Source organism: Staurois parvus, unplaced genomic scaffold (genome assembly GCF_062004578.1).
Source record: "Staurois parvus isolate SC_StPar_1 unplaced genomic scaffold, SC_StPar_1.0 ptg000032l, whole genome shotgun sequence".
Taxonomy (NCBI): domain Eukaryota; kingdom Metazoa; phylum Chordata; class Amphibia; order Anura; family Ranidae; genus Staurois; species Staurois parvus.
Window position 1 is genome coordinate 686,493 of NW_028317828.1, and position 27,323 is coordinate 713,815.

General features: G+C 44.7%; 1 protein-coding gene across 2 annotated transcripts in view; it reads right to left on the reverse strand.

Moving 5' to 3' along the window:
• The window catches only part of LOC149470725 (leukocyte antigen CD37-like), a 391,182-nt gene that overhangs the window by 243,258 nt on the left and 120,601 nt on the right, over positions 1-27,323 (reverse strand). For both annotated transcript variants that reach the window (XM_089660914.1, XM_089660920.1), the window contains exon 2: positions 1,834-1,913. In XM_089660914.1, coding sequence (XP_089517040.1) covers positions 1,834-1,913 — 80 coding nt within the window. The remainder of the gene's footprint in view (positions 1-1,833; positions 1,914-27,323) is intronic.

Below are 27,323 nucleotides of genomic sequence, written 5' to 3' on the forward strand. Positions count from 1 at the left end.
AAGTAGACACCCCAAGAAATTTGATAAGAATCATGGTGAGTATTTTGCAGATCTTGTTTGTTGCCACAAGTTTTTGAAAAAGGAAGAAAAAAAACAAACACTTATTTTTTTTTTATATATATTTCAAAACCTTGTGAAAAAAAATGAGATCTGCAAAATACTCACCATGCCTCTTTTTAAATTTCTTGGGGAGTCTACTTGTCAAAAAGGGGTCATTTGGGGGGGGGGGGGGTTGGTGCTATCCTGGCATTTTAGTGCCTTCAAAACTGTGATAGGTAGTGAGGAAGTGAAATGAGGAAGTTACGCACCATCAGGCTTTCAAAGTGGTCATTGGATTTCAGGCTCCTGTATGTGGCTAGGCTCCCAAAATGTCTCACACATGTGGTATCCTCCTACTCGGTAGAAGTAGAAGAATGTATTTTAGGGTGTAATTCCACATATACCCATGGCTTGTGCGAGAAATATATAATTTAAATGACAACTTTGTGTAAAAAAAAGTTTTTGTAATTTTCCTGAAACTTGTGGAAAAAAAAAAAAATCTTCCATGGACTCAATATGCCTCTCAGCAGATAGCTTAGGGCAGTGGTTCTTAACCTGGGTTCGATCGAACCCCAGGGGTTTGGTGAGTCAGTCTTGCGGGTTCGGCGGAGGTGAAGACCCACACCCGACTCATATGATTCGTGCAGTAAATATTCATTATTATGTTTTTGTTTTTGTGTGAAAATCATGTTTTAATGGTTTTGTTCTTTGTTCTTAACGGTTTTGTTCATTTTGTGCACCTATGTATAAATATATACCTAAATATATACCTATGTTTTGAATTTTAAAAATCATATTTTATTTTTCCAATTAAGAAGGGTTCGGTGAATGCGCATATGAAACTGGTGGGGTTCAGTACCTCCAACAAGGTTAAGAACCACTGGCTTAGGGTGTCTAATTTCCAAAAAGGGGTCATTTGGGGGTGTTTGTACTATCCTGGTATTTTAGCACCTCAAGAAATGTGATGGGCAGTCAGAAAGTAAAAGCTGTGTAAATTCCATTATCTATACCATAGTTTGTAGATGCTATAACAAAGCAATAAATATACACTTATTGGGTTTTTATTTAACCAAAAACATGTAGCAGAATACATTTTGGCCTAAATTTATGACGAAATTTTAGTTTTTTTTATATTTTTCATGACAGAAATGAGAAAATATTGTTTTTTTCAAAATAGTTTTTTTTCTCAAAACTTTTTTTGTTTATAGCACCAAAAATAAAAAGCGCACAGGTAATCAAATATCACCAAAAGAAAGCTCTATTTGTGTGAAAAAAGACAAATTTAATTTATGTATCGTATTGCATGACCGCGCAATTGTCAGTTAAACTAGTGCAGCACTGTATAGCAAAAAAATGGCGTAAATTGCAGTATCTATACCATAGTTTGTAGACGCTATATCTTTCACACAAAGCAATCAATATACACTTATTGGGTTTTTTTTTACCAAAAACATGTAGCAGAATACATTTTGGCCTAAATCTATAACTAACTTTGAGTTTACTATATATTTTTTATAGTCAAAAGTAAAAAATATTTTTCTTCAAAATTTTTGGTTTTTTTTTGTTTATAGCGTGAAAAATAAAAAGCGCACAGGTGATCAAATTCCACTGAAAGAAAGCTCTATTTGTGTGAAAAAGGACGTAAATTTCGTTTGGGTACAGCATTGCATGACCGCGTAATTATCAGTTGAATTAGTGCAGCGCCGAGTAGCAGTAGCAAAAAGAGGCCTGGTCATTAAGGTGGGTAAATCCTCTAGAGGGCAAGTGGTTAAATCAAATAAACACTGTACTTACGAAAAACAGGAGGTTAAAAATGAACAAGAAATACTTTGTCACACTCAAGCAGCGTTTCATAGCCATCTTCTTCTCTTGTGCTAAAATGAAAAAGAAGAATTGTATAAAAGTCCCTTATACACACAAAATGCTATGTCCTAAAGCTAGTATTCTGTGTCCTAAAATTACCGTAGTATGTCTCATCGTAACTTCTAAAAAGCTTTACAATATGTACCATACTTTCCTAAGCAGCATGTTATGGCATTTTCAGACAGATATTTTGCATTGCTTTTCACATTTTAACATAACATAGTGAGGGATTCTTGAGAAATCTTTAGGGGTCTCATGAACATAATTGAATGAAGGAAGATATCTTACTGCCTACAGCAACCAAATACTCTTTCATGCTCCCAAAGCAAAAATTAAAGACCCAGTGGCAGTTATGGACTTAGAGGGAAGAGTTGGGAAAGTATATCTGGCTTTACAAAGTAAAGAGAAAAAATTGCATATAAGCGTGGGTTAGAAGGGGTTGGAGGGACTAATGCGCAAAATTTTATTTTATGCTGGAGTTGATTTCAAGGAGGAACCCCACGTCAACATTTTTTTTTAAAATGGCGTGGGGTTCCCCCCCCCAAAATCCAAACCAGACCCTTATCCGATCATGCAGCCCAGCAGGCCAAGAATGGGCCAGTGGTTTTGGGGTTCAGAATATGGAAGCCCCCTTTAACAAGGGATCTTGCCCCCCCATGTGAATGAGTATTGGGATCCCACTACTCATTTACCAAAAAAGTGTCAAGGGAAAAAAAAAACAGGCAGGTTTTTGACAAGCACTTTATTAAAAAAAATTAAAACTTAAATGTCTCCTGAAATAGATCCAATGTCAATAATGATAAACGCTGACCCGCACCCGCGTGGGGGTGAGGGTTACCCGGTAATATCACAGGATGACCTCGCCCGATGGTTAACTGTCAATCAGCGAGTGACATGTCCTGTAGAGAGAGACTTGCCCAATGACTGGTAGACATGGGGGTGAGGTTACCTGTGACAGCACGGGACAGGACACATCGTGTTGGAATGGTGGTGTTTTTTGTGGGTTTTTTTGTGGGTCGGTGTTCGTTGTGATTGACATTGGATCTGCTTTGGGGGACATTTATTTTTGAAGGTTTTTTTTTAATAAAAGGGCATATCAAAAACTGTCTGTGTTTTTTTTGTTTTTTTTTCTTTTGGAATATGAGTAGGGGTACTATGTACCGCATACTCATTCACATAGTATCACGTATCTGGTTATGGAGGCCAATGGAGAGAAGGCTTCCCTTGCGGCTAAGTTCCGGACTCCCCTAAGAGTGGGACAGCGGGAGTCAGGCCCAAAGTTGCACAGTTCGCCTGTAGGAGTGTTGGTGGTCCACTCAGAAGCACAACTAGAGATAGGTCTGCAGACAGGAGGCGCCTGTGCGTGGTATGCAAGCCCTTCTTGGATTTAGATGTTTACTGGGTAGTCGGTTCAAGCCAAGGTCAGGTACTAGGTGGGAATCGGAGCAGACGTAGTCAGGTGGGATAGCCGAGGTCATACACAGAGGAGCGAGTATCCGTAAGCCTAGCCAAGGTCAGATCAGGGGTAAAGCAGAGCAGACAGGTCCAGGAGCAAGCCGAGTCGGTAACAGGAAATCACAAGTAAAAATCACAGGAAACAGGAACAGGGCACGGGGAGCTAGAGATCATCCAGCAACTTGAGGAAGTGATGAGCCTCCTTATAAAGGCCATCTGGCATCAAACTGAGGCTGATGTGTACTTCTGAGGCCATGCAGAGTACTGGCAGAAATGCCAGATCTTCCAGAACTTCTGCCGTGGACAGGACCCTGACAGTGCCCCCCCCCAAAGGGCAGCCTCCGGATGCCCACCTGGGCCATCTTTTCAGGATACTTGGAATGAAATTCTTGGAGAAGCCTGGGGGCATGTACATTGCCTTTTGGTTCCCAGGAACTTTCTTCAGGTGGGTACCCCATCCATCAGACCAGATACTGGATTTGTCTTTCCCGCCTTCTGCAGTCCAGAATTGCTTCAACCTCATATTCTGTCTCCTCCCCAACTGTTACACTGTTCAACAAATTTTTATTTTTTGCCAGTTTTGGAAACAAAAGGATCCATTTCTTAATGAATTTCACATTCTGAGTTCAAATATAACAATGAAATTTGTCAATTGGCTCTAGTTTTTCTGTAAACGGAAAGTTTTCTACTATAGGCGTAATGACTACATAATGCACAATAATTATATAGATAGATGTCTTTCCACAAATATAAAGCAAGTGATATTGACTACATAACAAAGCCTAAATGGCATAATATATTGCATAGGATTACCAAGAAAAATTACAGCCATAAGCTAAGTTGAATCATTTTAATACTTAGGATTCTCACTAGTTTTGTCTTCAGTTTGTGTCAGTTTTGCTTCTCTTGGCTTTTCTCTTGTATTCGAGGAAAGGGCTATCTCTTACAACTGCACGTGACTACACGCTTCAGGTTCTTCCTCACTTGACTCAACCACGAAGGATTCTGGTGCTTTAGGAATTGGTAGCCCCTCTCCATGAGGAACTGGACGTATTGCCGATGGAATATTTGGATAGTGCACAGATAACTTTTTCTTCTTATTTAGCCCTTTTACAATTGGAGGCACCATACAAAAGTAACAATTACTAACATGATCTGTTGGCTCTCTCCAAATCATTGGCACAGCGAAAGGCATAGATGCCTTTTTTCCATTCAACCATTGCTCCAGTGCCGTCCCACAAGAATTGCAGCATATATGTGGTGCCCAGCTCTTGTCCTGGTCTCCAATCTTGCAGCCAAAATACAAGTTGTAGGCTTTCTTAATCATTCCTGTTATCCTCCTTTTTTTGTGAGATAAAATTAATTCACCGCAGATATAGCAGAAATTATCTGCTTTATTCACACAAGTTCGAGGCATTACTGAGTAGCCTATATAAGCATAAAACGAAATGTAAAGACGCTGTCCAACTACAATCAGCTACAGATACTGCAGCTTTTCTGCAGTGAAGTGATGCAATTAAAGGCTAATATTGCATCATTTCAGTATACATGCAATTTTCTATTGGTCACCAGTATCAATTGCGCAATATGCAGCTGAAGTTGCATCATAATTTTGAATGGCTTATGTCATTAGATGGGTGAATATATCATGGAAACTAGAGCCAATCAACATTTTTTAGGGTCATTTTCGTTTTCAGCACCCCAAAATTATGTAAGATTAGCTAATTTTATGCCCAAAACTTTTTACCTGTTGAACAGTGTTATCGGTGGAGGAGGTGGTTCTACTCTCCCTGGAAAAGGATCAGGAACAGCTGGCTTAAGTAGGGAGACGTGGAAAACTGGGTAGATCTTGTATGATTCCGGAAGGAACAGCTCAAATGCCACTGGATTGATTTTACTCTTGACCCGGAAAGGGCCAATGTACCTTGGACCCAACTTACATGATGGGCACGGGAGTTTTAGACTGGCATTTAAGTTTTAAGTTTTGGCATTTGTCTCCGATCTTCAGAGGAGGGTTTCCTCTCCGTTTCCTGTCGTAGTGTGTCTTAAATCAGCCTTGGATTTCAGTATAGACCAGGGGTCCTCAAACTAAAGGCCGCGTGCCACATGCGGCCCACCGAGGACATTTATCCAGCCCGGAGGGCAGGGGCGTATCTGCCGTGAGGCAAGGGACTAGGGTTTGGCAGGTTGAGAGAGCTCGGCAGGGCTCGGGCGGGAGGCAGGAGGGCAGGATCAGCAATTCTAGAACAGGGGAAGGTCAGCTCAGCTTATGAACCCGCATCACTCACCTGGCCTTTCTGCAGCCAGCCGGCCATCTATTCTGATCAGTACATGCAACTGTCACGGCCGGAGGGCGGAGCCTAGAGCTGACCATGAAGAGGGGGAGCAAGAGAGGAGACTCCATCGCTGCATGTCGGGCATCACAGCCACGGACCCTAGATAAGTGCAATAGATGATCGATCTCCTCCCTCTCTCTTTCCCTCCCCCCTCCCTCCCCCTCCTCTCTCCCCTCCTCTCTCTCCTCCCTTCCTCTCTCTCTCTCCCCCCCTCCTCTCTCTCTCTCCCCTCCTTATCTTCCCCCCTTTTCTCTTTACATTGTACACAGATCTGACCCAACAAGGTGTCCTGCAATTACCGTATATTTCGCTCCATAAGACACACTTGGGGGGAAATGTCTGTGCGTCTTATGGAGCGGCCGGCCCAGTATACCTGCCGCCGTTGTATGTCCGCAGTCTCTGGTCATCTCATGTACTATGTCCGCAGTCTCTGGTCATCTCCTGTACTGTGTCCGCATTTGTTCATAGTTTTTTTTTTTAAACTATAGTCCGGCCCTCCAACGGTCTGAGGGACAGTGAACTGGCCCCCTGTATATACCCCTGGTATAGACTCTTGGAGGACTTTACAGTTGTTCTGTAGCATGGAGAGTCTGTCCTGTACTGCGGGTACCGAAGTTTCAGGAATGGTGTCAGGTATGAAGGAAAGGTGGAATTCATAATTGGCCCAAAATGGTGACCGGTTTGTAGCAGAATGGACTGAATTGTTGTAGGCAAATTCTGCCAATGGGAGTAGGGATGCCCAAACATCCTGAGAAAAAGCAGAGAAGTACCGTAAATATTGCTCCAAAGTCTGGTTCATTCGCTCCGTTTGCCCGTTACTCTGGGGATGGTAGGCGGATGATAAGCAGAGTTCCACCTTCAGGGCCTTGCAGAGGGCTCTCCAGAACCTGAACGTAAACTACTGGGCAGACCATGTAACCTGACAATCTCTTTGATGAAGGTTAGTGCAGTCTCTGGTGCGGATGGAGTACCCACCATTGGTAAAAAGTGGGCCATCTTGGATAGCCGATCCACTACTACCAGAATAGTAGTAAACCCCTTGAGGGCGGAAAATCCACAATGAAGTCCATTGCGACCATCTCCCAGGGATGATCAGGAATGGGCAGGGGCCTTGGCTTTGTCTCCCTTGTTCCGCAGACACACTGTGCACAACTTCACATAAGCTCGACAGTCATGATTCAAGTTGGGCCACCAGAAGGATCGCTGGATTAGTTCCATTGTCTTACGAGCCCCAAAGTGTCTAGCCAGTTGATGGTCATAGAAAACCATGAAAACTTGAGACCTCACTTCTTGGGGTACAAAGATTTTATCCTTGTGCCAAAGAAGACCATCCTGCCTGCTAAGTGAATCTTGTTCGGGTTCAGGACATAGTGCAGAGGCTTGCTTGATCAAAGACTTTAGGCTGGGTTGGGTCAGCAAAACATTTTTGGGCCGACAAAATGGTGTTGGGGGGGAGAAGGCTCCTCTGGGTCCAGGAACATGCAGGAAAGGGCATCTGCCTTCCCGTTCTTGGATCCTGGGCGGTAGGTTATGTGGAAGTTAAACCTGCAGAAAAATAAAGCCCATCTAGCCTGTCAAGGTCTTGGGCGCTTGGTGGACCTTAGATACTCCAGATTTTTATGATCTGTGAAAATCATAATTGGGTGGCTGGCTCCTTCCAAGAGATACCTCCATTCTTCGAAGGCTATCCTAATCGCTAAAAGTTCCCTATCATTCACATCGTAGTTCCTTTTGGCTTGGCTCAGTTTTCTAGAACAAAACACTATTGAGTGAAGCAGAGTCTTTGGTTTCTGGTGCTGGGAAAGTACGGCTCCTGTAGCAACTTCAGATGCGCTTTTAATTGCTCAAACGCTTTTTGAGCTTCCTGGCTCCAGCAAAAACGTGTATGCTATCGGGTGAGTTGAGTAATAGGGGCAATGATTGCGGAAAGGCCCTTAATAAATAGCAGTTGGTGAAACCCACAAATCTTTGGACCCCTTTCCTGTCTGAAGGTGCAGGCCAATCCAGGATAGCAGATACTTTTTGAGTGTCCTTGGAGATCCCCTCAGTGGAAATTATGAGCCCCAAAAACTGGATGGACTGCTTCTCAAACTCACACTTCTCCACCTTGGCGTACAAGCCATGCATCCTTAGAGTGTTTAGCACTTTTCTAATGTGATCACAATGGAGAAAGACAATCACAAAAAGGTTAAGGTACTCTCTAAAGATGTCGTTCACAAAGTGTAGAAACGTAGCAGGGGCATTACATAGCCCAAACGACATCATTAGGTACTCAAAATGTCTTTCACTCATCGCCCTCTCTTATACGGACTAAATTGTAGGCCCCCCGTAAGTCCAATTTAGTGAACATTCGGGCTATTCAAAATCACTGAGACAAATCGGGCACCATAGGAAGGATACCAGTTTTTAATGGTAATTTTATTAAGTTAATTACAAAAAACCTCCTGCGCTCACAAGGACTCCTACCCTATAACCATAAGCTGCTGACACTAAACTTATACCCAAAATAAGTGAATAAACAGTGCAAAAATTATGAGTGCAGCGCTAATTAGTATCTAATAGAACCGTAATACAATATATACTCAATCCCCAAAATAAATCCAAGATACTCAATACATATACAGTGTCATGCATGTATTCCCTCATGGGGAATATCTCGTGCAAAAACGTGAAAATAAAGTAATATATACTATAATAACATATATACTAATAATAAACAGTGCCACATAAAAAGTGCACAAAAGGAATAAACGATAGTTCAAATACAAGAAAAGTCCAAAGTTAATAATAATACCGATGATGCTGTGCTTAATGATGAACTTCACACTCCACTCTTCATGCAAAATTATGTGCAGTGTACGTGATTCACACGTGACAATCCTTAACAGCCAAAATGCCCCCTCACCTCCTTCCTTAGACCCCAAGGGGCCAGCACGCTTTCAGGATCACACGATCCTATCAGTATGGATCACTCTCTAGAAAATATCTTCCTCCTCTAGCGTCCACCAGTTTAGCAGCCAGCTCCTCCCAGGGTCATAATAAGACACAAGCAGAGACCCTCCATAGTGCAACCAGTAATTTTATTGGTAATAGGTATAAAAAATAGATTTCCACTCACAAAACGATGAATCTTCCAGCCTCCTACCACATGCTATGGGTGTACTGCATGGGTAATACACAGGGTGTTCCAATATGGCCCCCACGCCGGAAATGACGTCACCACGATTACAGGAAGCTCCTCCCCACGTACCGACTAGTTGCGTCACGCCCACTTCGTGACTTCATCACTGATGAAGTTTTGTGAGTGGAAATCTATTTTTTATACCTATTACCAATAAAATTACTGGTTGCACTATGGAGGGTCTCTGCTTGTGTCTTACTATGACCCTGGGAGGAGCTGGCTGCTAAACTGGTGGACGCTGGAGGAGGAAGATATTTTCTAGAGAGTGATCCATACTGATAGGATCGTGTGATCCTGAAAGCGTGCTGGCCCCTTGGGGTCTAAGGAAGGAGGTGAGGGGGCATTTTGGCTGTTAAGGATTGTCACGTGTGAATCACGTACACTGCACATAATTTTGCATGAAGAGTGGAGTGTTAAGTTCATCATTAAGCACAGCATCATCAGTATTATTATTATTAACTTTGGACTTTTCTTGTATTTGAACTATCGTTTATTCCTTTTGTGCACTTTTTATGTGGCACTGTTTATTATTAGTATATATGTTATTATAGTATATATTACTTTATTTTCACGTTTTTGCACGAGATATTCCCCATGAGGGAATACATGCATGACACTGTATATGTATTGAGTATCTTGGATTTATTTTGGGGATTGAGTATATATTGTATTACGGTTCTATTAGATACTAATTAGCGCTGCACTCATAATTTTTGCACAATTTTATTAAGTTCCCTATAGTCAATTCAAGGTCTGAGAGACCGATCCTTCTTTTCTACAAAGAAATACCAGCCCCAGCAGGAGATGAAGAGGGGCGGATGAATCCTTTAGCGAGATTCTCGTCTAGATAGTGCCGGAGGGCTTCCAGTTCAAGTTTGGACAATGGGAAATTTCGCCCAAATGGTATTTCTGCCCCTGGGAGTAACTCAATTGGGCAGTCGTAAGACAGATGAGAAGGCAATGTGTCGGCCTTCTTCTTATCAAATATGTCAATGAAGTTGTGGTAGGTAGAGGGAACTGATTGGCTGGCCTCTGGTGGAGGTTAGACTGAGAGATATACAGAATAATTGGTGAGAGCAGGAGCACCACAGTGTTGTAGACAATATTCTGAAGAAAATATGATTTCCTTCTTGGGCCAATTGATCTGTGGGTTGTGCGCTTGTAACCAGGGTATTCCTAGGATGGCTGGAAACATGGGGGATCTGATCACGTCAAAACAAATAAACTCCTGATGGCCGGAGCAAGAATAGGAAATCTTTTCCTGGGTAACAGGTCCGGAAATCGGAGTAGTGCCATCCGCAAGTAAGACGTCAAGTCTCTGTTTCTTATGCAGAAGAGGGATGTGTAAGTCCTTGACCAATTGGATGTCTAGAAACAGCTTCAAGCTCCCGAGTCAACGACTGCCCGCAACTTGACATCCCTTCCAGCCACCTGCAAAGACATGGGGAGAATGACATGGGTGGTTAAAGTCCCGGATAGCTGAAGGTACGAAGGATGGGGCTGGCTGGACTTACTTGGTCGTACTGGGCAGTTACGCAGGAAGTGGCCTGTGGCCCCACAGTAAAGAAAGAGGTTGCCTTGCTGTCTGTGTAGCCTTTCTTCCGGAGTTAGAGCAGGTCAGAGCTGGCCGATTTGCATAGGTTCTACCTTTGAAGTGTTGATGGGTTGCAGAGCAAGGGCAGGAGCTGTTGGTCCTGGAACTTTTGCCAGAACCCAAGTGGGACGAAAAGTCTGAGTACGCTCCGTGAGTCTTTCCCGTAGACGCCGATCCAACTGAGTAGCTGTCAGGGCTCCCGGTAAGACCAGAGATGCGTGAACTGACACAGGGAAACACAGGCTCAAGTATGGTGTAACAATATAATTTATTAAAGGTTATACACAAATATAAAAGCACAATATTACAAAACCAAACCTCCAACTGATAACGGAATGTACACAGACAAGAGCAGTCAGGGCTGGTGAGGTGGAGTGGTCAGGCGGGCCGGGTCAGGAACCATCGGGCAGACAAGACACAAAGGAGTAGGCAGAGCGAAGTCAGACGGGCCGGGTCAGGAACAATCAGGCAGACAAGGTACCAAAGGAGCAGGCTGGAGAGTGGTCAGGAATAGCCGAGGTCAGGACAGGCGGAGTTCATTCAGAATCAGGATCAAAGCAGAATCAGGAATCAGGCAGGAAGCAGACAGGATGCAGGTACAGGGGCTCATGGGAAACATACACCAAGGCACTGACTGCAGGTCTGGCCATTCCTTAAATACACCTCCTGCAATCAGCCTCAAGTGATGGCTGATTGCAGGAGTAAGCTTCTGGTTGCTGAGAGCACCCGCTGGCCAGCCCTGGTACTGCAGCCCACAAGGCAGGCGAGTCCCACCACCATTGGTGAGTCCATTCCTGACAGTACCCCCGCTCAACGAGCGGCCTCAGGATGCTCCAAACAGTCCTTAGTGGGCAAAATGTTCCACCGCCTGGGTCAGGTAACTGGCTGGATATCAGGGGCTGGCACATCAGGCTGGGCAGTGGACGAAGGAACATCAGGCTGGGCAGCGGCACATCAGGCTGGGCAGCGGGCAGAGGCACATCAGGCTGGGCAGCGGGCAGAGGCACATCAGGCTGGGCAGCGGGCAGAGGCACATCAGGCTGGGCAGCGGGCAGAGGCACATCAGGCTGGGCAAAGGCACATCAGGCTGGGCAGCAAGCAGAGGCACATCAGGCTGGGCAGAGGCACATCAGGCTGGGCAGCGGGCAGAGGCACATCAGGCTGGGCAGCGGGCAGAGGCACATCAGGTGGAGCAGCGGGCACCGGGCCATCAGGCGAGGCAGCGGGCACCGGGCCATCAGGCAAGGCAGCGGGCACCGAGTCATCTGGCACGACATCGGGCACCGAGTTATCTGGTAGAACAGCGGGCACCGAGGCACCAGGCCGGACCATGGGCACCGAGGCACCAGGCCGGACCACGGGCACCGAAGCACCAGGCCGGACCGGGTCATAAGGCTGGATTGGGTCATCAGGCTGGATCACGAACACCGGGTCATCAGGCTGGATCGGATCATCAGGCTGGATCGGGTCATCAGGCTGGATCACGAACACTGGGTCATCAGGCTGGATTGGGTCATCAGGCTGGATCGGGCCATCAGGCTGGATCACGATCACCGGGTCATCAGGCTGGATCGGGTCATCAGGCTGGATCACGAACACTGGGTCATCAGGCCGGATCGGGTCATCAGGCCGGATCACGAACACCGGGTCATCAGGCTGGATCGGGTCATCAGGCTGGATCAGGTCATCAGGCTGGATCGGGCCATCAGGCTGGATCGGGCCATCAGGCTGGATCGGGCCATCAGGCTGGATCGGGCCATCAGGCTGGATCATGAACCCCCGGGTCATCAGGCTGGATTGGGTCATCAGGCTGGATCGGGTCATCAGGCTGGATCGGGTCATCAGGCTGAATCGGGTCATCAGGCCGGATTGGGTCATCAGGCCGGATCAAGAACACCGGGTCATCAGGCCGGATCGGGTCATCAGGCTGGGTAGCGTACACTGAGTCATCAGGCATCAGGGCATCAGGCTGAACAACGGAAGGCGGGTTCTCAGACAGCAGGCTGACCAGTTTGGATACTGGTAGGATGGTACTGGTTGGAAAGAATTTTCGCTTCTTCTTGGGTTTAGTTACTGGGGCACTGCAAGTAAATGCAGGACTGTAATTGGATGGAGTAGCTGGGGACAGAGAAGAGCTGGAGGGTGGAACAGAGGAGGGAATAGTTGTTACAGCGGCCTTTTTTACAGGGTTAAAGGCAGGATAGGTGCAGTGAGTGGGAGCAGGGTACTGCCATGTGGTTGATAGCAGGGTATATTGGGCTGTAACTGGGGGTGCTGTTGGGAATGCAGGAATAGAGCTTTGAGCAGAGGAATAATTAGAAGCAAGATGGGTTTGTTGCAAGCTGCCTGAGGCTGGGTGTAACAAGTCTGACCAGGACTGTAGTATTGGTTGAACAAAACTCCGCTTACACATAGCCTGTCTGACCAAAGACTGCACTGCGTTTATACACTCCACTAGCACATGTGGTGAACATTCTGAATAATGTTCCCAGAAGCAATCCGGATCATCCTCCAACAACCATACCAGTGATTCTATTTGATCCACACTGAATGGTGGAAGAAAGTCATCCCTGCTTTCAGGGATACTAGATGAAGCCAACTCAACACAAGCCTGAATCAATGGTTGCACCTCAGAGAACTCTGTGCCCTGATCTACTAGGGAATGAGCGACCCGTATGCATTCTAGCAGCTGATCCCTGGTATACTCCTGCAGAGTCTGATATTCTCTGTCATCTAAGACTAGCAAATACAAATATACCACCTCCTCAGGATGCATCCTTCCCAACAAGTCATGATGGCTTCCCTGTGCAGCCACTTCTGGTCAGGAATGGCCTTGGTGTTCTGTCAGGGCTCCCGGTAAGACCAGAGATGCGTGAACTGACACAGGGAAACACAGGCTCAAGTATGGTGTGACAATATAATTTATTAAAAGGTTATACACAAATATAAATGCACAATATTACAAAACCAAACCTCCAACTGATAATGGAATGTACACAGACAAGAGCAGTCAGGGCTGGTGAGGTTGAGTGGTCAGGCGGGCCGGGTCAGGAACCATCGGGCAGACAAGACACAAAGGAGTAGGCAGAGCGAAGTCAGACGGGCCGGGTCAGGAACAATCAGGCAGACAAGGTACCAAAGGAGCAGGCTGGAGAGTGGTCAGGAATAGCCAAGGTCAGGACAGGCGGAGTTCATTCAGAGTCAGGATCAAAGCAGAATCAGGAATCAGGCAGGAAGCAGGCAGGATGCAGGTACAGGGGCTCATGGGAAACATACACCAAGGCACTGACTGCAGGTCTGGCCATTCCTTAAATACACCTCCTGCAATCAGCCTCAAGTGATGGCTGACTGCAGGAGTGAGCTTCTAATTGCTGAGAGCACCCGATGGCCAGCCCTGGTACTGCAGCCCACACGGCAGATGAGTCCCACCACTAAAGGTGAGTCCATTCCTGACAGTACCCCCCCCCCCCCCTCAAGGAGCGGCCTCAGGACGCTCCAAACAGTCCTTAGTGGGCAAAATGTTCCACCGCCTGGGTCAGGTAACTAGCTGGATATCAGGGGCTGGCACATCAGGCTGGGCAGCGGACGGAGGCATATCAGGCTGGGCAGCGGGCAGAGGCACATCAGGCTGGGCAGCGGGCAGAGGCACATCAGGCTGGGCAGCGGGCAGAGGCACATCAGGCTGGGCAGCGGGCAGAGGCACATCAGGCTGGGCAGCGGGCAGAGGCACATCAGGCTGGGCAGCGTGCATTCTTTAAATACACCTCCTGCAATCAGCCTCAGGTGATAGCTGATTGCAGGAGTGAGCTTCTGGTTGCTGAGGGCACCCGCTGGCCAGCCCTTGTACTGCAGCCCACAAGGCAGGTGAGTCCCACCACCATTGGCGAGTCCATTCCTGACAGTAGCAAGCAGGATAAGGTTCTTCAAGGAGGAGGGAGCTTCCACCCTAGCTAACTCGTCCTTGAGGGACTCGGACAGGCCTAGGCGGAACTGGTAGTTCAATGCTGCATCGTTCTACCAGTGTCTGCAGACCATTTACAGAACTCCACTATGTAGTCCTCCACAGGCCGCCAACCTTGTAGTAGAGCATGGAGGGCAGACTCAGCAGTGGAGGTCCTCTGGGGATCATCATAGAGGGCAGCCATGACTTCAAAGAATTCACTCACTGAATTAAGTGCTGGGCTCTTTTGTTCCAGAAGACCATATGCCCAAGACTGAGGTTCTTCAGACAAGAGGGAGATGATGAACCCGACCTTGATCGCCTCCAGAGAAAAGGTCCTGGGTTGCAGAGCAAAATATAATTCACAAGCATTCTTGAAAGCTCTGAACTTACGATGATCCCCGAGAAAACGTTCATTAGTAGGAACTCTGGGTTCCGGAGATGGTAATACTATAGTAGGACTGGTGGAAGGAGACTGACTGGCAGGTGCGGCTACTGAATTGGAACTGGCGGAGGGATCCTGGTCCGCGGAAGTAGAGAGGGAGTGAAGACGCCCTTCTAACTGGAAGTATCCTTGCTGTAGATCCTTCACTGCCTCTAGTGCGGAAGTGCCTCTCTTGGCCTCGGACATACTGGCTGGATGATACTATCACGTACCTGGTGATGGAGGCCAATGAAGAGAGGGCTTCCCTTGCGGCTAAGTTCCGGACTCCCCTGAGAGAGGGACAGTGGAAGTCAGGCCCAAAGTTGCACAGGTCGTCTGTAGGAGTGCTGGTTGGTGGTCCACTCAGAAGCACAGCTGGTGCACGGAGATAGGTCTGCAGACAGCAGGCGCCTGTGCGTGGTATGCAAGCCCTTCCGGGACTTAGATATTTACTGGGTAGTCGGTTGAAGCCAAGGTCAGGTACCAGGTGGGAATCGGAGCAGACGTAGTCAGGTGGGATAGCTGAAGTCATACACAGAGGAGCAAAAGAGAGAGTATCCATAAGCCAAGCTGAGGTCAGATCAGGAGTAAAGCAGAGTAGACAGGTCCAGGAGAAAGCCGAGTCGGTAACAGGAAATCACAGGTCAAAATCACAGGAAACAGGAACAGGGCACGGGGAGCTAGAGATCATCCAGCAACTTGCAGAAGTGATGAGCCTCCTTAATAGGCCTTCTGGCACCAAACGGAGGCTGATGTGTACTTCTGCGGCCATGCAGAGTACTAGCAGAAATGCCATATCTTCCAGAACTTCTGCCATGGACAGGACTCTGACACATAGCAAGGGCTTCAAGATTTAAGGTTGCCCTTAAAATCCATACCAGGGGGGCATGGTCTGGTCCCGGTCTAGAATGGCTGCTTGCTAGAGGAGCTCCTGCTTACAGAGGTCCCTGTGCGAGTCAGAAGCAGAAGAGAACACACGGTGAGATGGGGAAATCAGCAGGGAGTGCTTCCTCTACCTGTTCCCGTTCACCGCGAGATCTGGGCACACAGCTGAGCTGCAATATTCCAGAGTTATTCCGGACCCAGCCAAGAGACACGGCCTCGTGATCACAGGCTGCATCCCGCTCTGCCTGCCCTGCCTGCACGAGCCCGGCGGCGGTCAAGCATGCACAATCTCCCTCCTCGGATCCACATCCTGATAAGCCACTAACTATGCACGACCTTCACACGATTGCTGCCGACATTAAAGACACAATTTTAGCTCCCATCTCAGACCTTCGCTTAGATATACAAGTGGTTGCCACTTGGCTTGAGGATGTAGTGGAATTTGCGGCCCACCATGACACTGCTATACACAGGACACATCAAACTACAGAGTCTCATGCCCTTCATATCCAAGAATTGCAGAGACATCTGGAAGATTTAAATAATAGAGGCCGCAGACATAATTTGAGGGTGAGAGGACTCCCTGAGACGATTGAACCTAAACAATTACCACATGCTGTTTTAGCTGTGTTTAATGATCTCCTGGATAGACCCCCGAAATCCCCCATAGACTATGAATGCCTACACACCGCATTGAAGCCCAGGAGCAGGGACACAGATCCTCCCAGGGATGTAATTTGCTGTCTTGTCAGTTCCCAACTTAAGGAAGAGATTTTGAGGAGGGCTTGTGACCGCAGCCGCGTTATATTCAATGGCACAAAAATCAAAATTTACAAGGACTTACTGTATCTCATATCAAATTACAGCATCGAAGAGATCTAAGGCCTCTCCTAGATGTATTACGCTCCAGGAACATCATGTATAGATGGAAGTTCCCATTCTGTCTTTCCACAGCCCACATAGGTTGCAATGGTAACTTACGCGTACCTGAGAACTTACGCCAGTTCTGCGAGCAGCTAGACATACCCCTCATTGAAGTACCGGACTGGTATAGCTCCCTACACCTGCTGTCGCTACCATCTCTGGCCTATCAAGGTGACCATGGGATCAACAGCAACCACCAAAACTGCAGGCGCAGATTGACGCTACCATCTTCACGACCGACGTCTATGCATGGAGCAAAGGGAGGAGATGGCTTTCCTGGCGCACCAAAAGGCCAGACACGTGACTGCCAAGATCAAGTTCAGTTCTTCTGGATACAGTGATTTATCTCCCCCACACATGAACCTTTACTCTTATTACTCCCTATCCTTAAATTTTCCCCTCTGATACCTGCTGCCATCACAGATATCGATGGATCACACCCTCAATTGCTCACATCATCAGGACTGCCCTTTCGAGTACACATGATCTCACCTTCATAGCCCTCCCTCTCCAGACCTGTTGGACAGGTATGTCCATAATGATGCAATGTTTATTGTCGCTTAATCCCTACCACGGACTCCGTCTGCTGCAATCATCCCAAACTCTCTACCTGTTAAACCTATGTGATCATTTAGGATATGTTTTTATTCCAACAGTATGGGATACTGTCTCATGCAGATTCTTCCTCATGTACAGCTACATATGCCTGTTACCTAGGCTAAACTTGTAACCTGGCCTCTTTATATATGTCTTATGTCCACAACTAAGCAAGGGGGATACGGAAAGGTGTTCTTAATACAACACCTCTCCTACTCTTTGCCTACTTCCCCCTAGTATACTCCCTTTTCGCTCATCTTCTCACCTATTTTCCATTACGTATTTTCTCTTTTCAATAATTCTTCAAAGATGATGTGACCATATATCTGAACGATTGCAATCGGTGCTACTGTCCTATTGTTGTGGCATCTAGCTTGCACTTCTACCTGTATACCTCATGCATGGGGCCTTTCTCTACTACCTAACCTTTTCTTTCTCTTTCTTCTTCTCTGCCTGGACTTACATGCTTGTCTTACCACAGGTTTTACGTACCTTACCTCTATTAGGCTATTGGTCATCGTTAAATGGGTCAACGTTAAATGGATTACTTGTTATTTACTGTTTGTATGGTTATTAATGCTGTTTGTATGGTTATTATGGTTAATAATGCTTTTTATATAATTCTCACATTTAAAGTATCACATAATGTTTTGGTATATCCCCCCCCACCCCGCAATGGGCACGATGACTCCTTCACTCCATCTCTGCTCCTGACTCTTGGATACGGGGAGTGAATGCCTTTCTTTGGTCCTTGGATTCCAATACTCCTGTTGCCGGGGGAGGGTGCAGAGAGACGCTTTGTTACTGATCGTTCACTTTTACCTAAGGTGCCTTATGGAGCTGACCTGTTCCCTAGAAAATGATTATTGCAAGCACCTGCAATGTTCTTGATTATCTGTCTATATGTGTGTCTCAACGCAGACTTGCCTTATTGCCCTACATGACTCAAATCATATCCCACCCACTATATCCTCTAATTGAGCAATATACCAGACCTCTGTGGGCTAGAGACGTACCACATCTCCGCACAGCCGATTCTGTGAATCTTGACTGATTCTCTCCGGACTTGATACACTCTTTAGAGCAAGTTAGCTGGCCTACGGAATTTTAATTCTTCTTTTGCCTCTTCTGCCCTCTCCGTTTCTTCAACCCCTTTTATTCCCTACCCCTTTCCCACCACTCTTTTTTCCACCCCCCCTCATCTCCCCTTCCCTTCCCACCCCCCTTTTCTTTCCTTTCTTTTTTTTTTCTCTCTTCCCCCCCCCGTCTTCCTTCCTGCCCACCTGCACCCTTTTGGGAGATTTCCCGCACCACCTTATTAGTGGACTCAGTCCTCTAGGGCGTTATCCTCTCCAATCGCACCTTTGGGTGACGTACAATTTTTCCTCCACGTTAGTCTTTGCAAAGAGAGTAGCTATGGCTACCCATGCACTGACAGATTGTCCATCCTCCATAAAAATTGTTTCCCTCAACACCAAAGGTCTAAATATTCCTGAAAAGCGCTCTCAAGTTCTGACATCTATGCACAGCCTCAAAGCAGACATTATCGTTCTTCAGGAGACGCACTTTCATACAGATTTCGTTCCCAAGCTTTCCAATCTATACTACCCTATAGTTGCCCATTCCAAGAATGCATCTGCCAAAACAAAAGGGACTCTATCCTCATCTCCAAAACGTTAAAATGGCAAACCACTGACACACTATCCGATGTGGACAGACGCTATGTTTTTCTTAAAGGTTCCCTACAAGGACGACCGGTCACATTGGTTAATATTTATAGCCCAAATGTCACCCAGGTAAGCTTCTTTTGCAACATTGTCCAGCTTTTAGTTTGCTTTCATTCTGGTATGCTAATCCTAAGTGGAGACTTTAACTTAGCCCTCAATCCACTCTTAGACACTTCATTGGGCAAATCATCCTTGACGTACAAAGCTCTGCGTCAAATTAAATTGCAATTGCAGGATCTCCTCCTACACAACACGTGGAGGACGTTAAAGCCTACGATTAAGGATTACAACTTTTTCTCTGCACCTCACAATAGATACTCATGTATTGACTACATCTTTTTATTGCAAAAAGATCTCCCCTTCCTCCTTAATGTAACAATAGAACCCATGTTTCTTTCCAACCACCCTGTCTCATTCACCTTGACCTTCTCCAAATCTCTGCCATACGCGAAAATCTGGTGACTCGACTCTTTCCTTCTCACTGATAAATGCCAACTGGATGAACTTCATTCCTGTATCCGTACCTTCTTTACAGTAAATGACACATCAGATGTTACACCCATGACACAATGGGAGGCCCACAAATGCATTATCAGAGGTATTCTAATGGCAATGGCCGTGGCAATTAAAAAACGACTTCAAGCTAAGACCTAGAACTTATCAACCGCATAAAATTACTCAAATCGACACAAACAATCATGTGCACAGCTAACATTCCATGACCTCACCCAGGCTAGATCATTTTTGTTAGAAGAACTGGGCCGTAAGGTGAAACGCAAATTTGTCCTATCCAAAAAACTTTTCTATACTTTAGATATCTGGCTAGAGCCCTTCAATCCCTGAACGCAGACCTAACAATACACCATTTCCGAAACACTCAAGGTACAATCTTTTCCAAAACAGAAAATATAGCATCCCAATTTGAGAGTTACTTTTCAGACTTATTTTTTTTTTAGAAATGTTTATTAGTTTATCAATCAAAATACAAATCACATTCACATTTCTATTAAAAAGACATTCAAACAATATCCTCCTATTTGCATAAATTATTTAAATCCCTCTCCTCAACCCTCCCTCTTCCCCCTCCCCCCTTCCCCAGCCACCCACCCCCATACCGCCCCACCTGCCTCTCCCACTCTGCATTTTCTCTCTTCTCCTTTACACCATACATTTCTATTATTTCTAAATCCATTTCAAGGGGTGTTATATCCTCATATATTTCACTTTTTCTCTATACTCTTCCCATTTTTTCCACTTTGTATTGTACATCTCCATCTTATCTATATGCATGTAATACAGTATTGCTAACCCGCATATCTGGTTCATTCTGCCCATCCAATCCTCCTCTGTTGGCACCTCTTTTTTTTTCCAGAACCTAGGTATCAAACTCTTCGCTGCACTCAAATAATGCCATATCCCCAAGGCCTTATATAATTTCACTGGAAGCTCTGTGATATGGAGGAGACATAACTCTGGGTCTAATCCAATATTAATTTTAGTGATTTTCCTTACTAAATAAACTATTTTCCGCCAAAACACCTGTATTCTTGAACACTCCCACCACGTATGATACCACGTACCCACCTCTCCACAGCCTCTCCAACACATCCGTGAAATCTCCCCATTCAATTCATGCTCTACATTAGGTGTAATGTGCCATTTCACCAAACACTTGTAATTTATTTCCACCTCTCGCATACTAATATTTTCATGAATTAATCTGAACATTTTCCTTTACGCCTCCTCATCTTTTTCTGAACCCATGTCTCTTTCCCATTTCTCTATATATATTAATTTTGTGTCAGTGTCTAATTCGGTAAATTTTTTATATATTTTTGCAATTCCGTGTCTCCCATCTCCCCGTGCTTCCAAAAATCTCTCCAATGGATTCCACTCTTTTCTAGTTCTCATAGGCTTTGGGAGACTCTCAAAAAAATGTTTCAGTTGGTAATATCGTAATCTGCCCATTTTATTGAAAACTTCTCCCTTTTTTTTCTCCAACTCTCCAAATGATCCCAATTCCTCCCCAACCATTATATCTCTCAATTGCGCCTCTTGTTTTATAATCCATTTCCCTGCGATGTTTTCCTGCCCAGGGGTAAAATATTCTGTATTCCTTAGTGGCATTAACTGTGAACTAAAAACCCATCCCCTCTGTCTGTGTAACATTTCCCACACTCTCAAAACTTTAAAAGTATACGTACTTGTGCTATCCTCTAATCCCTTGTATTGTGCTGGCACCCATATAATCTTACTTAAATTTGATTCACTCAGTGTATTTTCGATTTTGACCCAGCTTTTCTCTGGATTATGAGTCCAATCAAAAATTCTCGCAATTATCACTGCTTTATAATATCTCTTAAAGTCTGGTACACCCAATCCGCCTCTTTCTTTACTTCTAGTCAACACTTCATAGCGTATTCTAGGCTTTTTATTCCTCCATATATATCTTATTATCATTTTTTTAAGTTCTTTAAAATATGCCTCTGGGAGTTTAATTGGAATTATTTGAAATTTATACAATACTTTGGGCACAATTACCGTTTTTATCAAATTTATGCGACCTATCCAGGACGGGTTTCCACCTCCCACTCTCTTCAGCTCCTCCTTAAGCTAGTTTAATAGTGAAATATAATTAGCTTTATATAGATTCTTAGTTAAGGCTGACAGTATTATCCCTAGGTACTTTAGTTCTTTATCTCTCCAAATACATGGGAATTCCCCTTGTATTTTTTCTTTTTCACTATTTTTAAGGTTTATATTTAAGATTTCGGTTTTTGTCGGGTTAATTTTTAAATTTGATAATTCCCCATATTCCTTCAGTATCTTCATCAAATTTTGAAGTGACATTCTGGGATTTCCAACATAGAACATCAAATCATCTGCATCAGCCGCCACCTTATGTTCTCTATCTCCTATCCATATTCCTTTTATATCTATGTTCTTCCTTATCGTAAACAGCAATGGCTCCAATGATAAAACATACAACAGTGGGGACAATGGGCATCCCTGTCTTGTACCATTTGACATCTCGAAAAGCTCCGATCTTCCTCCATTAACCATGATAGTGGCAGAAGGCCCACTATATAACCCTCCAATCCACTTTCTCATTCTGTCTCCTATCCCCATAACCTCCAAGGTGTCCATCATAAAGCCCCAACTCACTCTATCAAATGCTTTCTCGGCGTCAATTGACATCAGTATCATTGGGGTTTTCCCTTTTTTACCTTCCTGTATGAGCAGCAGTGATCTCAAACTGTTGTCTCTACTTTCTCTCCATGGGACAAACCCCACCTGATCCTCATGTATCCATTCCGGCATCAGTTCCTTCAGTCTATTTGCCAAAACCTTTGCATACAATTTAGTGTCTACATTCAGCAGCGCTATTGGTCTATGACTCGCACACTGTGAGGGGTCTTTATCTTCTTTATGGATTAAGACTATATTAGCCTGTAAGGATTATCCCATCATTTCCATCTCATTTCCCAGAGCATTCATATATATCTTCAACTTGGGTATTAATAGCTCTTTATATTTTTTATAATATTTTACCGTATATCCATCTGGGCCCGGGCTTTTCCCCACCGCAGTACCTTTTAACGCTGTTTTTATTTCCTCTAATGTAATTTCTGCTTCTAGGGAGTTCAATTGTGTTTCGCCTAATTTTGGTAGACCTGCCTCTTTTAGGTATGTTCTTCTTTTTTCTCTATTTACTGTTTCAGTTTTATTTATTATATCCTGCGGTATGATATTATATAACTCATTATAGTAATCCTTAAATACTCTAGCGATGTCTTTTGTTGAGTGCACTAATTCACCCTTAGGGTTTCTTATTTTCTCTATATAATTCCTATTTTTCTTTTTCCTTAAAGTTCTCACTAAATATTTTCCCGGCTTATCTCCCCATCTATACCTTTCACTTATTACTTTGTTAAAGACTCTTTTTTTTCCTCCTCCATTACATTCTCTAGTTCTTCTTTCTTCTTTATTATTTTCTGCATTATCTCCTTAAACATTTCCCTTTTATGAGCCTGTTCAAGATCATATATTTCATTTAGTAGTCTATTAATCTTTTCCCTCCTTTCTTTTTTGCCCCTATTGCAATGAGTAGTCCTCTAATGTAGGCTTTGTGGGCCTCCCACACTGTTGCAATCGACACATCATCTGTTTCGTTCTCCTCAAAAAACCATTTAATTTCCCTCTCGATCTTTCGGTCGGTCTCTTCATCCATAAGGAGTGCCTCAATCATCCGCCAGACATAACCTCCTCTCTACCCCATCTTGACTTCATTGCAACAGGGGCATGATCCGACAGAGTACTTCCTCCAATTTTTACTTCTACTACCGACTCTATAAATTGATGTTCTACCAATATATAATCCAGTCTAGAATAAATCTCATGTACATGTGAAAAAAAGGTATAGTCTCTATCTTTCATATTCCTGATTCTCCATATATCGACTAATTGACACTCATGCATCAGTTTCTTTAATAATCTCAAGGACCTGCTCTCCTCCCTCCTCACATAGGAGGTAGTATCCATCCGCGGGTCCATACAGACATTAAAGTCTCCAGCTATTATCATACAACCCCTTTTGAAATCCATCAATTTTTTCAATACACCTCTCAAGAATATCTCCGGTTTCTTATTTGGACAGTATATACTAGCTATTGTACACTCAATTCCTTGTAATTTACCCCTCAAAAACAAAAACCTTCCCTCTGGATCCGTTATTCTCTTCTCCACCTCAAATCTTATATTCTTTGGGAAACCTATAGCAACCCCTTTTGCTCTTTTAATTGGCGAGTCCGCATAATACCATATCGGAAAATATCTAGTCTTCAGCCTAACCTTTGACTCCATCTCTAAGTGTGTTTCCTGTAGAAATAGAAGATGTTCTATGTTGTAGTTCTTTAAATAACCTGATCTCTTCCCAGGACAACACAACCCCTTTACATTATAAGTTATAAATTGGATTTCTTCCATCTTACCCTACTCCTCTTAACGCCTTCTTCCTCCACCCTTCCTCTTTCTTATTTCTCTTATCTCGCAGAGTATCCGCCCCCCCATCCCCCCCCCTCCCATCCATCCCCATCCCCCCCCTCCCTCGTCCCCCTCCCCCCCCCATTAGGCCTACTATTTGCCTTCTAATCATTTGTGGACCTAATGCCACGTTTGATTTTTAACCCTGGGGTTGGGCTCTGACCATGTGCGTCTCACCTTCCCTCCATTTCCCCCAATGTCCCCCTATCTGTCATTTCTCTATTTCTCCTTCTAACTAGCTGCCATTCCTCTTTTCTCATAGCACATATCCCTTCTTCTTCCTCCTCCCAACCTGGGATCTCTATTTTCTGAATATTAAGTTTATCAAAAAAGTCTCTTAGTTCCTCAGGAAATCTCAGGTATGCAGTGACTCCATTCTTCCATCCCATTAAACACGTCGGGCTACTCCATCTATATTGTATATTCTGTTTTTTCATCTGTTCTAGTAGTGGTTTCAGTGATCTCTTTCTCCACAACGTTTCAGCTGTCAGGTCTGCAAAAACTTGTATATTTTTTCCTCCGTATATAATACTGGCTCTTCCTTTTATCTTCTTCCATACCTCTTCTCTGTCTCCATATTTATAGAATTGTACAACTACATCTCTCGGTCTCTCTTCCACCCAATCTCTTTGGAGCCTTCCTATCCTATATACATTGTCCAATTCATATTTCTCAGTATTGGGTTTATCTGTAATGGAGTTTAAGATTTTAAATATTGTCCCCTTTAAATCTTCTCCTTGTGTGAGCTCCGGGACTCCTTTTATCCTAAGATTATTTTTTCTATGCTTATTACCTTGTATCTCCAAGTTATACTGCAGCTTTTTTTGTTCTTTCCTCATCTCCATTATCTGATTTTTTAATTCTGGAATAGCTTGAGCATGTTTTTTAATTTTTTTCTTCCATTTCTTCTACCCTGGATAATAAATGTCCCAAATCGTTCCGAATAATCCCCATCTCTTGTTTAATAGATTTTTCCAGATTTTTAAACATTTCTGCCATCTCCTTTTTATTTGGGATTTGTAATTCTCCTTCATTTTCTCTTAACTTTATTCCCTCTGATGTTTGTTGACTATTATTATCCATTCCCTCAGAAGACCTGGTGCTTTTATCCAAACTGTTTTCCATTATACTCCTTTCACAAGCCTCCTGAGATCTTTCTGGGGTCACATTTCCCTGGGACGTATATTTCCTAATCGTTCCAGATTGGGGGTGCTTAGGACCACTCCCTTTACTATTTTTGCTCTTCATATTTGTTATAAATTCAGTCCCTCTTCTCTAAGCTCTAGAACATGTGCTAAATTTATCCTTGGGAGAATTCAAATTTTCTTCTGTCCCCTTGGGAATCCCCCTTTTCCTCCCTCCACTTCAACCTATATATTCCACATACAGGATCAGTATACAGTCCAGACACCCTCACTCACCCTCCTTCCAGCTACTTTTTCAGTGAGGCAATTCTCCAGGTTCCTTCTCTTTTGTCTGTCTTTATTTCCTTTCTAGGGGGATTCCTCCAGGTCACATTCCTTTTCCTTCTCCTGGTCTCCTTGACAGATAGCAGGCAGGGTGCTTCTCTATTGAGTCGGAGTCTCCCCAGCTCCTTAACACACAGGCCGGTCTTTTTCCCTCCTCACAGGGTCCTGCTTGTATCTGTCTCCACTCACAGCTGTCAGTGAGAAGCCGACGCCTCCCTTCTGCCTGGGAACGCCGGCCGGCTTCTCTTCCTCCCAGTGATCCCTTGCAGGGGTCACGTGGCCGCCCTGCGTCCTCCGGGCTCCCAGCTGCCCTCTGTCTCGGATGGGAGGCTCCAGCCGTCCCACCTCAAACGACCCACGACACTCCGTCCTCCTCACTTCTCCGGTAGGATCCCACTTACAGGTAGGGCATCCCAGGCATCTCCAGCAGCATTCACCGGGCACATTGAGGGGAAGGTGACTGCCTTACTGAGAGAGATCCTACATCGATCTCTCCCCTGCCATAATCAGGCTCCCCCCCAAAAAATTGTCTACTATTCAGGCTTATATAACCTACCTTCTCAGACACCTACGAATGCGGCTTTGCATACTAGACAGTGCATGATCAGGGATTTTCTACAACAATATTGTTCAAAACGTATCTCAGATTCAAGGACTACTGAGTTAGAAAAACCTTTATCTGGAGATGAATTGTGACTAGCGATTACACAACTTAAATCTGGAAAAAGCCCTGACGGGTTTACAGCGGCGTATTATTAAACTTTCCACCCGCTACTCACAGGTCAGTATTTAAAAGCTTTCAATTCCATAATGTCTCCAGCTCCCCAAACCACGAACATACTAGAGGCTCACATCATGGTCCTCCCCAAAGATGACAAAGACGCCACATCAGTTATCAACTACTGCCCTATCTCTCTACTAAATGTAGACTTGAAAATATTCACTAAGATACTAGCTAATCACCTTGTCCCTCTCTTAAATACTTTAATCTCTAAGGACCAAGTGGGATGTATTCCTGGTAGGGAAGCCAGGGACAACATCATTAAGGCTTTGAACCTGCACCACTGGCTTACCTCCAATTCTACAAAGTATTCAGGGTTGAACGATGGCATTCTTCGCTACCTACCATCAAGTGAGTACTTCCTTTCTGTGGTCTACGTGCCATCCAAGAATACAATACTCACAACTTATTTTTCCCAAATCAAATGGGGGCATTGGACTCCCTGAAATGTGCAATTATTATAGGGCCTGCCACTTAGCTAGGATTGTGAACTGGAGTGTACATGCACGTCTGAAAGACTGGGTTGTGCTCGAAGCCTCATTCACTTCGCTATCGTTGGACTCAGTGCCATGGATTTCCCCAAAAAACTTGCCGTCATCCATCAGACAGCATCCCCTTATAGGACTTGCTTTGCATAACTTCTGGGAAGTGTCGTCTAAAGTGGCTCTCTCCTCCATACTGGGACCTATGACTTCGATACGCCTGAACCCAGATTTTCCTCCTGGAATGTCCCATCAATTCTTAATGAACTCTTGGCCCCACCCACAAATCTAAGCATCTCAATTTTTCAGAGCTGGACATCTCCTTGATTACGCAACTCTCTCTTCCCAAATGGACTCCTCGTCCTTTACCTCACTTTGTCCAGGCAATAGATAGCTCCCGGTCCGTTTCTTGTTCATTAACCCCCTTTGAATCCATCTGTTCTCGCTCCACGCCACAACATCATGTAATCTCTCAAGTACACAGCATGCTATATGCTGATGTCTCTCCAGATTCTGCTAAAATCTGCCAATCTTGGGAGAGAGATCTTAAGCTAGACCTATCCGGAGACCAATGGGAACACAT